The sequence below is a fragment of the Molothrus aeneus genome, chromosome 4 (assembly GCF_037042795.1).
Source record: "Molothrus aeneus isolate 106 chromosome 4, BPBGC_Maene_1.0, whole genome shotgun sequence".
Taxonomy (NCBI): Eukaryota; Metazoa; Chordata; class Aves; order Passeriformes; family Icteridae; genus Molothrus; species Molothrus aeneus.
The window spans coordinates 73,584,928-73,599,623 of record NC_089649.1 but is presented as its reverse complement, the minus strand read 5'-3'; the positions used below and the strand labels follow the sequence as shown (position 1 = coordinate 73,599,623).

Below are 14,696 nucleotides of genomic sequence, written 5' to 3'. Positions count from 1 at the left end.
AGTCACAAATCCCAAATCACAAATCCCAAATCACAAATCACAAATCCCAAATCACAAATCCCAAATCCCAGATCACAAATCCTAAATCACAAATCACAAATCCCAAATCACAAATCCCAAGTCACAAATCCCAAATCACAAATCCCAAATCCCAAATCACAAATCCCAAATCCTAAATCACAAATCCCAAATCCCAGATCCCAAATCCTAAATCACAAATCCCAAATCCCAAATCACAAATCCCAAATCACAAATCCCAAATCACAAGTCACAAATCCCAAATCACAAATCCCAAATCACAAATCACAAATCCCAAATCCTAAATCACAAATCCCAAATCCCAGATCACAAATCCTAAATCACAAATCCCAAATCACAAATCCCAAATCCCAAATCACAAACCACAAATCCCAAATCCCAAGTCACAAATCCTCCTTCCCTCCCTTCTTGCCCCCTTCCTTGCCGTGCCTGTGCTCAGCCAGCCCAGACTGAGCAGTGCCCTGGCCAGGGACACTCTTTCAGTGCCCTTGGGCTGTCTGGAGTCTGGGCTGGAATCAGCAAGGGGCCAGAGGAGGAGGAGGAGGAGGAGGAGGAGGAGGAGGAGGAGGAGGAGGAGGAAGGCTCAGGAAGTGGGGAAGAAGGGGAAGAAGGGAGAAGCGAGCAAAGCTTCGTGCACTAAAGTGGGCAACAGCTGCTGCTGGAAATAGGGATGGAAAGGAGCCAGCAGGAAGGATGGGCTGAGCTCTCTGGCCTTCCTTCCCTCGTGGAGGGAGGAAGGAGCATTGGCTGAGGGGCTGGAAAAGAAAATTAAAGTCCAGGTGGTGAGGGCAGCCTGCAGCAGCCTGGCAAAGGTGGCACCTGGTCGTGCTGAGCTTCCTGAGGAAAACAAATATCTCTGCCCTCCTGAAACGCTGTTTGTTTGGGGGTGCCCTCCTGAAATGCTGTTTGGGGTGCTGGGGGAGAGGCTGGGATCCCCACACAGCCTGGAGCTGGGGGGATACAGGGCTGGATGCACTCGGGGTTTGGGCTCAGGGCTCTGTTTTCCACCCTGGCTGGAAATCTGTGCTGTGTCCATCACCTTCCTCACCCCTCCAGGCTGGGAATTTGTGCCCAGGCAGGTGGGGGTTCCTCAGGTGACACCATCCCACCTGCACACAGGGCTCCCCATCCCTGGCAGTGCCCCAGGCCAGGCTGGACAGGGCTTGGACAAACCTGGGACAGCAGGAGGTGTCCCTGCCATGGCAGGGGGTGGCACTGGGTGGGCTCTGAGGTCCCTTCCAAGCCAAACTTTGATTCCATGATGCCTGGGCAAGCTGGGATGGTGGCTCCTCACCCCACCTGAGGGTGCAGGGGCTGAGCAGGGCCCCTCACCTGCCTGCTCCTCCATGTCTCTGCTGGTTCCTTCCCCAGAGAGCCTGTCCCTCTTCCTGCAGCCCCAGCCTCTGTGGAAGGAGATTTCCTGCTGTACAGACAGCATTGCCCTGCCCACACCCCGGGGATCCCCTGCTCCCAGCAAGGCAGAGCAGAACCCCACCCTCTCCAGGTGATGGCATCGAGCTCCTGCCCCCCACTCAAAAAGGGACTTTGCTGAGCCTTTAGTGCATGGAACAGCTGCTGCTTCTCCACACCTCATCTGCTCAGAGATCATCCCTAGGATCCCATCCCTTGGGATGTACAAGGACAGCCAGGGACTGGGTTTGGCCAGGGATTGGGTTTGGGAAAGGCCCTGAGGGGCTGGAACGAGTCCAGGGCAGGGACAGAGCCGGGCAGGGGCTGCAGAGTCCCTGAGGGAGCCGGGCAGGGGCTGCAGAGTCCCTGAGGGAGCCGGGCAGGGGCTGCAGAGTCCCTGAGGGAGCCGGGCAGGGGCTGCAGAGTCCCTGAGGGAGCCGGGCAGGGGCTGCAGAGTCCCTGAGGGAGCCGGGCAGGGGCTCAGCCTGGAGCAAAGGAGGCTCAGGGGGCCCTTGTGGCTCTGCACAGCTCCTGCCAGGAGGGCACAGCCGGGGGGATTTGGGATCTTATCCCAGGGAACAGGGACAGGAGGAGAGGGAACGGCCTCAGGGGAGCTCAGGGTGGAATTTCCCCATGGGAAGGGGGGTCAGGAATTGGGAGTGCCCAGGGCAATGGGGGAGTCCCCACCCCTGAGGGATTTCAGAACCCTGGGGATGTGGCATTTGGGGACAGGGGCAGTGCTGGGGAAACACTGGGTTTGATGTTTGGCTCAGAGGGATTTCCCAACCAAACCAATTCCATGTTTCTCTTTACTCTTCTCCTTCCACAATCTGCCCCACAAGTTTCTCTCTGGGCCTCTCTAGGTGTCCTCCAGAGGTTCCTCACCAGACACAGCTGCGCTGTCAGTTCCTGGGACTGGTGCTTTTCTGTGGATCTGATTTTTAAAGGCCACCTTTTCCTAAATCCATCCCATGGTCCAGCTGCACCCCCTTGTCACAGGTTCCCCTTCCCTTCCTCCCTCTGTCCTCTGTCCCCTCTTCTGCCACCGTGGCACCCCAGGGAGGTGGGAAATGAAAGGAAATCCAGGCATATTCCCCATTTTTCCTCCTCAGTTTGATCCTGTCTGAGTTGCTATTTTTCCATCATCCTGCATCACCAGAAGGAAATCAATTTTCCGGGGGTGAGACCTGGATTTCTCTGCTGTGTCCACTCTTTGTTCCACCCTCTCAGGAGAAGCCAAGGAGATTTCAGGGCTCTTCGTGGCTCCTTTCCAGCCCCATCCTGCCAGGGTGACTTCAGTTCTCACTCTGCAGCCCGAGGATCCGAGCTGTCACCAATTAACGCCCTTTTCTCACACCTCCCTGGCTGCAGGGAAAGCAGGAACAGACACCGGGGGTTTGTTTCTCCTGCTCGAACAGAGAAACTCTCCCAGCTCAGCCCCGCCAAGCTGAGCAAATGGATCTGTTTTCCACAAAGGCAGCAGAAAAACTGGAATGCAACCAGTGGGGAGACCCAGAGCAAGGACCAGCTTCAGTTCCACATCACACTGTCGCAGACATCTTTTCTGGAAAATCCTTTCCTTGGGATTTTTCCTCCTGAGAAGCTGAGAGGCCTCAGGAACAAAATGTAAGCAATGGTTATCTGCTGCTGTGGAATGCAACAGGTGCATCTGGGATTGGGCTCATAGAATTGTTTCTGATTAATGGCCAATCACAGTCAGCTGGCTCAGACAGAGAGCCGAGCCACAAACCTTTGTTATCATTTTTTCCTATTCTATTCTTAGCCAGCCTTCTGATGAAATCCTTTCTTCTATTCTTTTAGTACAGTTTTAATGTAATATATGTCATAAAATAATAAATCAGCCTTCTGAAACATGGAGTCAGATCCTCATCTCTTCCCTCATCCCGGGACCCCTGTGAACACCACCACACCACACCAGCTTCTTCCTCATGATAAACAAGAGTAGGGTGGCATTTACGGGGTGCTGTGGGTGCTCTGAGGGTCTCCATCCATGCAGGAAAACATTCCCAGCAGGAGAGGAGCCAGCAGCAGCCAGGAAGAGGCCTGAGGTGCAGAGGGAGCTGCTGGGTGCCCCAGGTGGGATGGGAGCACAGGAACCCTCCCGTGGAGAGGGAACAGAGCAGCCTGGGGGAGGAGGGGATGGGGATGGGAAATCCATGGCTTTGAGGAGGAGCAAACAGCTGTGGCAGGTGTGGGCTGGGCTGGGTGAACCTCTGGGGGTTAATGGGGCCTGGAGAGCTCCCACAGCTCTAACCCCCAGCAATGGGGGCGATGCCCGCCAGACACAGCTGCTCCTCTCTGGATCAGGAGATCATGGCAAATCCTGACCTGCAGGGGACACACGGGACCATCAGCCCAGCTGCTGCCCAGGCCACCCCAAGAGCCCCACCCTGAGCCCCAAGCACGGCTCAGTGGAACCAGGGGGCTCTGGATGCAGCAGGAAATTCTCCTTTCCCTTCTGACCAAAGCTGGGGGTTTGTAAAGCATTCTCTCCTGGCTCTGGGATGGCCTCCAGAACCCTGCAGCACCCTGGGAAAGGGACCTGGTGCTGAGCTCTGCCTGAGCTCCACCCTGAGCACCTTCTGCAGGGCCCTGAGCCTGCCCAGCTGGGCACACCTGGCTCAGGGATCACACAAAGCACCTGAGCCTGCCCAGCTGGGCACACCTGGCTCAGGGATCACACAAAGCACCTGAGCCTGCCCAGCTGGGCACACCTGGCTCAGGGATCACACAAAGCACCTGAGCCTGCCCAGCTGGGCACACCTGGCTCAGGGATCAATCCCAGCAGGGCCCAGCTGGGCACACCTGGCTCAGGGATCACACAAAGCACCTGAGCCTGCCCAGCTGGGCACACCTGGCTCAGGGATCAATCCCAGCAGGGCCCAGCTGGGCACACCTGGCTCAGGGATCAATCCCAGCACCTGAGCCTGCCCAGCTGGGCACACCTGGCTCAGGGATCAATCCCAGCAGGGCCCAGCTGGGCACACCTGGCTCAGGGATCAATCCCAGCACCTGAGCCTGCCCAGCTGGGCACACCTGGCTCGGGGATCAATCCCAGCACCAGGCAATCCCAGCAGGGCTCACGGGTTCATTTCTGCCCCTGCCATGGCAGCAGGGATGGGCATCCTGGGCCAGGGGAGGGTGAGCAAGGCTCTGTGATTAAGTGATTGAACTGAGGGAAAACCTTCCTCTGGACCCATCCCAAAGCTGTACTTTTCCATTTGTCACTGGCAGATCATTGGAACAAAATAAACACATTTTGTTTACGTGGGTACTTCTTCCCATTTCAAATAAATACTTTTGTGTTTTAAGCTGAAGTGAAACAAGGGAAATATTGTTTCAAACAGAGACATCAAATGGTTTTTCTTGGGGGGAAAAGGTAAATTGAAGCTTTTCTCTTTCAAAATTGTCTGGCTTGGTTATTTCAACCCAAACAAGGGACTGAGATTGATATAAAACCACAGCATGTTGCAGGTGACCTGAAAGTGGATCTGCCAGTGTAAAAGTTCCAAGCGAAAATGTTTTCCTGCCTCCACAACAATTGATTCCTGAGCAGAATTAGGACTTACAGCCTGGGCCACACAGTTTAATCCACTCCCCCCAAACCCAGTGCAATCCTTTTGGAACACGACGGGGGAGGAGGAGAAGGGGGGGCAGGGAAATCTGCAGGGGAGAGAAAGGAGCTGATACAGAAGGCTCTGGTATCCACTTAACTTGAAAATGAGAAAGAAAGCAGGTTGAGAACAGGACAATTAGAGCCTGAACATCACAGACCTTTCCAAAACGGAGAGACAGCAGGGGGAATTAATGGACAGAAATGCAACCCAGTAATTAATTGATAAATGGCATTAGAGAGTTTTCTAAAGAAGGAGAGGCCAACGTGACTTATCTTCCCCGAGGCAGGAGACAATTTCTCCCTCCTTTCACCTTGCAGATAAGGACAGAAGGGGGAATCTTCCCCTTGGAGGCTCAGGAGGAGTCTGGAAGGTGAAGACAAAGCAGAAGCAAAGGCCCCAGCAGCAGCACAGGGCAGCGAGGAGGAGCAGCTGAAGAACAGCCTGGAACCAGCCATGGGGTAATTCCTGCTGCAGGATGGGGCACAGGGGGAAAACAGGAGAGAGGCACTGCTGGGGCAGGGACGGGAATCACAGCCTGCAGGAGAGAGGCACCAGGGCTGGGCTCAGCTCCACGGGCACTGGGGCAGCTCTGCAGGGAGAGCACACCCTGTGCTGTGAGGAGCTGCCCTGAGCTGCCCTGGGCAAGGGATCCCCTGGACAATGGATCCCTCTGGAAAATGGATCCCCCTGGACAGGACAGTGGATCCCCTGGGCAATGGATCCTCTGCCCTGGGCAATGGATCCCCCTGGACAATGGATCCCCCTGGACAATGGATCCCCCTGCACAGGACAGTGGATCCCCTGGGCAATGGATTCCCCTGGGCAATGGATCCCCTTGACACGGCAATGGATCCCCCTGGAAAATTGATGCCCTTGGGAATGGATCCCCCTGGTCAGGACAATAAATCCCCTGGGCAATAGATCCCCCTGGACAGGACAGTGGATCCCCTGGGCAATGGATCCCTTGGACAATGGATCTCCTGGGCAATGGATCCCCTGGACAGGGCAGAGGCCAGCTCTGGGTTCTCCTGCTGCCCCTGGCTGCCCCCAGGTGTCCCCTGTGCCCAGCCCAGGTGACAGAGCTGCTGTCAGCTCCTGAGCTGTCCCAGCAGTGCCTCTGGCCCCAGAGGTGCCCAGCAGTGCAGAAGTTATTTTTTCAAGGCTGGATAAGCACAATAATGGAGGCACTGCCCTGCCAGACCCTCGCTGTTCCCAGCCACACTGGATCCCTGGGGCAGGAGCACAGGAATTCCAGACCAGAGTGTCACTGCTCCTGTCACAGCCAGGCACAGCCAGGGCTCAGCTCAGTCACCTGGACCAGGTGTTTCGTGTCATCCCAAAGGTGAGCAGGACTCCTCCAGGTGACAAACTGCTCTGGGCAGCAGCTGTCCTCCATCTGCCAGGGCCTGCAGGGGCTCCAGGAGAGCTGCAGAGGGGCTGGGGACAAGGGACAGAGGGACAGGAGCCAGGGAATGGCTCCCACTGGGAAAGGGGAGATTGGGCTGGGATCTTAGCAAGGAATTCCTGGCTGGGCTGGAATTCCCAGATTTGCTGGGGCTGCCCCTGGATCCCTGGCAGTGCCCAAGGCCAGGTTGGACATTGGGGCTGGGAGCAGCCTGGGACAGTGGGAGGTGTCCCTGCCATGGCAGGGGTGGCACTGGGTGGGATTTAGGGTCCCTTCCCTGATCCCAAACCATTCCATGATCCCATGGAAGGGGCAGGAGCAGCTGGATGTTTGGGACTGCCCAGGCTCTGCTGTGCAGGTCCTGCAGCAGATCCCAGGTGGGAACACCAGAGCTCCATCCATCCATCCATCCATCCATCCATCCATCCATCCATCCATCCATCCATCATCCATCCATCCATCCATCCATCCATCCATCCATCCATCCATCATCCATCATCCATCCATCCATCCATCCATCCATCCATCCATCCATCCATCCATCCATCATCCATCCATCATCCATCATCCATCCATCATCCATCCATCCATCCATCCATCCATCATCCATCCATCCATCCATCCATCCATCATCCATCCATCCATCCATCCATCCATCCATCCATCCATCCATCCATCATCCATCATCCATCCATCCATCCATCCATCCATCCATCCATCCATCCATCCTCCATCATCCATCCATCCATCCATCCATCCATCCATCCATCCATCCATCCATCCATCCATCATCCATCCATCCATCCATCCATCATCCATCCATCCATCATCCATCCATCCATCCATCCATCCATCCATCCATCCATCCATCCATCCATCCATCCATCATCCATCCATCCATCCATCATCCATCATCCATCATCCATCCATCCATCCATCCATCCATCCCATTGATCTATTCCATCATCTATCCATCATCCATCCATCATCCATCCATCATCCATCCATCATCCATCCATCATCCATCCATCATCCATCCATCCATCCATCCATCATCCATCCATCCATCCATCCATCCATCCATCCATCCATCCATCCATCCATCCATCCATCCATCCATCCATCCATCCCCACTCCAGGGCCCATTTCTGACCCAGGCAGGGACATTTCCTATCCCAGACAGGTCCGTGGGGCTCAAGGCTTAGGGCAGGAGTTTCTGCAGCCATGGTGGGGCTGTCCCTGAGCCCTGTGCCTGTCCCTCCTGCCAGGCCTGCCCCAGCTCCGTTTGTTTTTACCCTCCCTGCCAGGCCTGCCCCAGCTCCGTTTGTTTTTACCCTCCCTGCCAGGCCTGTCCCAGCTCTGTTTGTTTTTACCCTCCCTGCCAGGCTGGGCTGGCTCCGAGCAGAGCCTCAGGACGATCAGCACTGCCTTTGGAGCCTTTCTGCTCCTTGTTCAAATTGATTTTCTTTTGCTCCTGCTCAGAAAGGGAAGGGAAGAAAAGCACACCACAAAACAAAACCCCAAAGAGCTCCAGCCAAGGGAACATCAAAGGAGCTGAGCTGTTTCTGCGCTGCTGTAGAAAAGGAAAACATGCACAGACAAACTGCAGCAGTGATGATAATGGAGGGTTGGGAACAGAGCCCTGCAGAGGGCCTGACTCAGGCCTGGGATGTTTGCAACACAAAGGCTCCACATGTGCTGAACCCTCCTGGGAAAGGCTCTGCTGAGGAGCCTGGGAAGCCCTGCCAGGAGTGGTTTGGAGCCCGAAGAATGCCCAAGCTTTGTCTCACAGCCACAGCTCTCCTTCCTGCAAAGGGCAGCCAGGGGCACAAACCCAGCAGGACAGAGAAGAAAACAGCAGAAAAATCCCACCTGGATTTGTGTGACGGGCAGAAACTGAGGCTGCTCACCTATGGCTGGCTCTGGACTCACCAAGCCAAGCCAGCAGAGTGGCCTTTGGTCACCTCAGGTCACTGGAGAGCAGGTCCCTGCTGTGACACGTCCCTGGGTGACACCTGGACCCTGTCCTGTGAGTGGGAGCTGCTGGATTCACTCAGGCCTGACCATCCCAGGAAACCTTCTCAGCACAGGCCCTGAGGGAGCCCCAGCCCTGGAGACCTCCCTGACCCTGCCACATGTCCTGTCCTGCACTGTCACCTCCGCCCTGTGCCCCCTGCCATGGAGACCCTCACTGCCACTGCCACCTCTGCCCTGCACTGTCACCTCTGCCCTGTGCCCCCTGCCCTGGAGACCTCACTGCCACTGCCACTGCCACCTCTGTCCTGCACTGTCACCTCTGCCCTGTGCCCCCTGCCCTGGAGACCTCACTGCCACTGCCACTGCCACCTCTGTCCTGCACTGTCACCTCTGTCCTGCACTGTCACCTCTGCCCTGTGCCCCCAGCCCTGGAGACCTCCCTGGCCCTGCCACAGGTCCTGTCCTGCACTGTCACCTCTGCCCTGTGCCCCCAGCCCTGGAGACCTCCCTGGCCCTGCCACAGGTCCTGTCCTGCACTGTCACCTCTGCCCTGTGCCCCCAGCCCTGGAGACCTCCCTGGCCCTGCCACAGGTCCTGTCCTGCACTGTCACCTCTGCCCTGTGCCCCCAGCCCTGGAGACCTCCCTGGCCCTGCCACAGGTCCTGTCCTGCTCTGTCACCTCTGCCCTGTGCCCCCTGTCCTACAGACCCTCCCTGGCCCTGCCACATGTCCTGTCCTGCACTGTCACCTCTGCCCTGCACTGTCACCTCTGCCCTGTGCCCCCTGTCCTACAGACCCTCCCTGGCCCTGCCACATGTCCTGTCCTGCACTGTCACCTCTGCCCTGTGCCCCCTGCCCTGGAGACCCTCACTGCCACTGCCACCTCTGTCCTGCACTGTCACCTCTGCCCTGCACTGTCACCTCTGCCCTGTCCCCCCTGTCCTGGAGACCTCCCTGGCCCTGCCACAGGTCCTGTCCTGCACTGTCACCTCTGCCCTGTCCCCCCTGTCCTACAGACCCTCACTGGCACTGCCACACCTCCTGTCCTGCACTGTCACCTCTGCCCTGTCCCCTCTGTCCTACAGGCCCTCACTGGCACTGCCACACCTCCTGTCCTGCACTGTCACCTCAGCCCTGGAGACCCTCACTGTCACTGCCACTGCCACCTCTGCCCTGTCCTGCAGTGTCCCCTCTGCCCTGGAGACCCTCATTGCCACTGCCACAGGTCCTGTCCTGCAGTGTCCCCTCTGCACTGTCCCCTCTGCCCTGCTGTGAGTGGCATTGTTCTCCTGCTCCCCCTGCACACAGAGGAGCTGATGCAGAGAACTCGATCCCCGTAATTCCCTGTTTGTGCTCTGTAGTCCCATTTCTGACAGGCCCGTCCGGCTCTGAGGAGGGAGGTGCCAGCCCTGGATGGCAGGGATGGCTGGACAGAGCAATCCCTCCTGCCAAAGGAAGCTCAGCAGAGAGAGCAGGATGATGAATGGCCGAGTTCCCGCTGCAGGAGCCTCTTCATTAACTGCTCCACTGCCTTTTCCCTTCCCTCTTTGGTTTTCCCTTTGGCTCTGAGCATGTCTGGCTGCCTGCAGCTCCATGTGCCCAGGATGTGCTGTTCTGCCTGCCTGGGGCTGCTGCTCCTGCTCCAGGTGTCCATCCCCCTCATCTCCTCTCCTCCAGCCCAGGATGCTGCAGGAAGGGAGAAAAATAAAAGGGAAGAGAAAGGTAGAAAGGAAAAAAAAAAAAGAGATGAGAAAATAAAAGGAATTGTTTAAAAATCATTGGGCAGCACCCTCAGGCACAGGGTGGAGGGGCTGTTGGAGTGTCCTGTGCAGGGCTGGATGATCCTGGTGCACCCAGCTCAGGACATTCTGTGGTTCACAGGTTACATCAGCACTGTCACCTTGTCCTGCACCCCGGGGGACAGAGCCTGCCCAGGCCAGGACACCACAGCAGAGGGGGCAGCCTGGGGCCCCTCGGAGCCGAGGAGGCAACGTGTCCTGAGATGGCTCCCCCAGAGTGCCCCAGGAAGGGCTCCTGTCACTGTCACAGTCCCTGAAAAATCCCCTCGCCAGGATTTCTGCTCCTGGGAAGCTGAGCAGCCTCAGAGGGGAATGCAAACAACAATTATCTGATCGCTGCTCCCGTGTTTGCTGCTTTGGGATGTGGTCTGGACATTGTTGACCAACTGGTCATTGTTTCATTGGACTCACGTGAGTCGTTTTAACTTAATGACCAATCACAGACAGCTGTGTTGAGGTTCTGGAGAGAATCACGAGTTCTTCATTAGTATCTTGTTAAGCCTTCTGTCTGTATCCTTTCTCTATTCTTTAGTATAGTTTTAGTATAGCATAATATAATATAATATCATCATATCATATCATATCATATCATATCATATCATATCATATCATATCATATCATATCATAATAAATTAGCCTTCTAAGGACATGGAGTCAGATTCACCTTTCCTCCCCATGACTGGGGACCCCAAAAATACCACAGGCTCCAGCTGCTGCAGCCCTGGGAGCCCCCAGGACCCCCTGTGTGTCCCCTCCATCACCTGTCCCTGCTCCTGTCCCTCCTCACCCCGGGCACACCCTGAGGGGCCCAAGGCTGTCACAGCTCCCTGGTGGGGGCCAGCACAGCTGGGACAGGACTGGAGACTCCATTTGGCATCTGAGGGGAGCCAGGGCCTGGAAAAGGGGAGCCAAGGTGTGGAGAGGGGAACCAAGGCAGGGAGACAGAGACAACACCTGCCTGAGGTCAGGAGATCCTGAACAGCTTCAGGGGTGGGTGACAGAGACCCCTGAATGGCCAGGGAGGTGCAGGCACAGAGTCATGGAAGGGGTTGGGTCAAAGGGATCCTAAATCCCACCCAGTGCCAGCCCTGCCATGGCAGGGACACCTCCCACTGTCCCAGGTGTCCAGCCCCAGTGTCCAACCTGGCCTTGGGCACTGCCAGGGATCCAGGGGCAGCCCCAGCAAATCTGGGAATTCCAGCCCAGGCAGGAATTCCTTGCCAAGATCCCAGCCCACTCTCCCCTTTCCCAGTGGGAGCCATTCCCTGGCTCCTGTCCCTGCAGGCCTTGTCCCCAGCCCCTCTGCAGCTCTCCTGGAGCCCCTGCAGGCCCTGCCAGGGGCTCTGAGCTCTGCCTGGATCCTTCCCTTCTCCAGGGGAGCATTCCCAGCCCTTCACCCATTCCACTGATGAAAGGAGAGGCCCGCAGGGAGAAGCTGAAGCTCATCAGGAGCGCTCAGCAGGTTCCTGCCCAGCTGATGATTTGAATGGGTTTGTAAATGACGGGGCAGGGGAGGAAGATGGAGAGAAGCTGCACTGGGGGACGTGATCCTGGCAATGAGAGGAGGCCGAGCAGAGGGTTCGTGGCCATCCCTGGCGATCCCCTGCCGTCCCCTGCCATCCCCTGCCATCCCCTGCCGTCCCCTGCCATCCCCTGCCATCCCCTGCCGTCCCCTGCCGTCCCCTGCCATCCCCTGCCGTCCCCTGCCATCCCCTACCATCCCCTACCGTCCCCTGCCATCCCTTGCCGTCCCCTGCCATCTGCTGCCATCTGCTGCCATCTAGCGCCGCCGGGCACCCAAACCCTCTCGGACCCCAAACCCGAGCCCTGCCGGGCCCTCGGGCCGTGTCCCACAGCGGGTGTGGCAGGGTGGACACACCCAGCTGCACACCTGGGCACAGCTGGGCCGGCAGGGAGCGTCGAGCCGCAGCCCTGAACGGATCCCACATCCCTGCCTGAGGATGGGATGGGATGGGATAATGGGATGATGGGATGGGATAATGGGATGGGATAATGGGATGGGATAATGGGATGGGATAATGGGATGGGATGGGATAATGGGATGGGATGGGATAATGGGATGGGATAAGGGGATGGGATGGGCCCTGGGCCAGCCCCGCTGGGCAGCAGCCCTGAGGCACAAAGGGGCTCTGCCAACCCCTCCCCAGCCTCAAGAGCTCAGCCTGAGCCCCCTGACCCAGTGTGACCCAGTGTGACCCTGTGTGACAGTGACCCAGTGTGACCCAGTGTGACCCCGTGTGACCCAGTGTGACAGTGTGACCCTGTGTGACCCCGTGTGACCCCAGTGTGGCCCAGTGAGACCCTGTGTGACCCAGTGTGACCCAGTGTGACCCCGTGTGACCCAGTGTGACCCAGTGTGACCCTGTGTGACCCAGTGTGGCCCAGTGTGGCCCAGTGCTGCACTGCTGGGGCAGCACAGGCAGTGTGGAAGGGGCCCTGCCCAGGGCCAGAGGAAGGGCCTGTGGTGGCCAGGAGGGTGGCACTGGTGGGCCAGAGTCCAAGCCCAGGGACACTGATCTCGAGAGCAGCCCCAACCAACCCCCTTCCCTTCCAGCCCCCGTCCCTTCCATCCTCAGTGACACTGGTTTTCTGATTTTGTTATCAGACTAAGAGGTGTTGGATCCTTGATCCCAGCCACATATCCACGAACCACCAAAGATATGGGGGTACCAGGGATCACAGAGCCCCAGGATCACTGAGGCTGGAAAATCCCTCCAGGGTCACCGAGTCCAAGCTGTGCTTGATCCCCACCTTGTCCCCAGCCCAGAGCTCTGAGTGCCCTGTCCAGGCCTTCCTTGGACACCTCCAGGGATGGGGACTCCAAACCTCCCTGGGCAGCCCCTGCCAAGGCCTGAGCACCCTTTCCATGGGGAAATTCCTCCTGAGGATGTTTCAGGGAAGACCCAGGTGTGAGACCAGCAACTCCAGAACAGAGCCCAAGGGTAAGGACAGCTTGGGTTAAGGCAGCCTCACCCACAAGCTGGGGACAATGGGGACACTGGGGGCAATGGAGGCCCAGAGCAGCTGCCTGAGGGCTCTCCCTGAACCTACATCAAGGCTGGACACATCCCAAAAGGATTTTGCCCAGGTCAGATGGGATCTGAGAGGTCACACCCAGCTGGATCCCAGGTCACAGGGCGTGGGCAGAGCCCTGGAGATGCCCTGGTGCCTGAAGGCCCAGGGGACAGGGAGCAAGAAAAGAGCCAGAGGAGCCAGGGGACTTTTCCAAGTCTTTGTTGTCATCTCAGACCCTGATCGAGCCGCAGGTCAAGTCACAGGAAAGTGGCACCAAATGTGCAGGTCAACAGCACCTTGGACGGAGGGGTGGGAGCCCTCCAGAACGCCTTTGTCACACCTCACAACAGCCCTGTGAGGTAGGAAACACCCCCAGAGGGGCACTGAGGCACAGAGAGAGGCAGTGGCTTGGCCAGGGCAGGGACAAGGCCCTGGCACGGGCAGGAGTTCCCTGCTCTGGTTCCTGCTCGTGGCTCCTTCCCCTCGGAGCGTGAGCAGCTCCTGGAGCCTCTGCTGGGCTTGGCAGGAACAGGCAGCGTGGTGAGGGATCCTGAGCCCCTCAGGAGCACCCTGGGCAGCAGCTGCCACCGGCACTCGGGGCGTTCAGACGCTCCCAGACAGTTCCTCCTTGCAGGTGAGCCGGGATCGTCACCTGGACCTGCCTTCCTTGTGCAATGGGACAGGAGGTCGGGGGAGCCTGAGAACTTGGATCCTTCATGGAAATGTCCCAGCACTGCGTGGCCCAGCCCAAACTGGGCACCAGGGTTCTGTCATGGCAAACGTGCCCCCGAGAGATGCCCAGTGTGGAGCTGCAGGCTGGGGGCTGCAGGCCTGGAGGAGGAGGAGGAGGAGGAGGAGGAGGAGGAGGAGGTAGCTGCAAGGACATCACGCTGTCACCAGCACCTTCCATCGGTGGGGATGGTCACTGCCCCAGCCACCCCCTCCCAGCCCTTGTGCAATGTCCAGAGAAGTAAAGCTGGGAGGGAGATTGGCCAGGAAGCAGTGCCAAGAGCTGTGGTGGGATCTCCATCATGGACACCCCACCTCAACCAGCCCTGGTCCAGCCGTGGTACCAATGTCCCCTCTCCACCCCACCACTACAGTTTGTGTGCTGAATACAAATTCTGTCTTACAAAAATAGTCCTCTGGTATCAAAAGGGTGACTAAAACAAGAGGAACGGGAGAGCCCTGTGGCCACAGCAGTGCAAATCAGGAGAGCCAGCTCAGGAAGGGGGGTCAGGGATTGTCCCAGGTGTCCCAGATGTCCTGGGACTGTCACTTCTTTGAGGAGAAGGAGGTGGACTGGACTTTGATGGCTGGGACTGGCCTGGAGCAAGAGGAAAGAGGAAGGAGACAACAGGTTTGAGTGCAGGCACCAGACAGCCCCAGCC

The 14,696-nt window shown here is 57.6% G+C and overlaps 1 protein-coding gene across 1 annotated transcript in view; it reads right to left on the bottom strand.

The window, feature by feature from the left end:
- Positions 1-13,508: 13,508 nt before the first annotated feature.
- Positions 13,509-14,696, bottom strand: part of LOC136556116 (disintegrin and metalloproteinase domain-containing protein 33-like) — a 38,739-nt gene continuing 37,551 nt past the window's right edge. Inside the window, exon 23 of the mRNA XM_066549170.1 lies at positions 13,509-14,632. Within this exon, the coding sequence (XP_066405267.1) occupies positions 14,581-14,632 (52 nt within the window). The 3' untranslated portion in view covers positions 13,509-14,580. The remainder of the gene's footprint in view (positions 14,633-14,696) is intronic.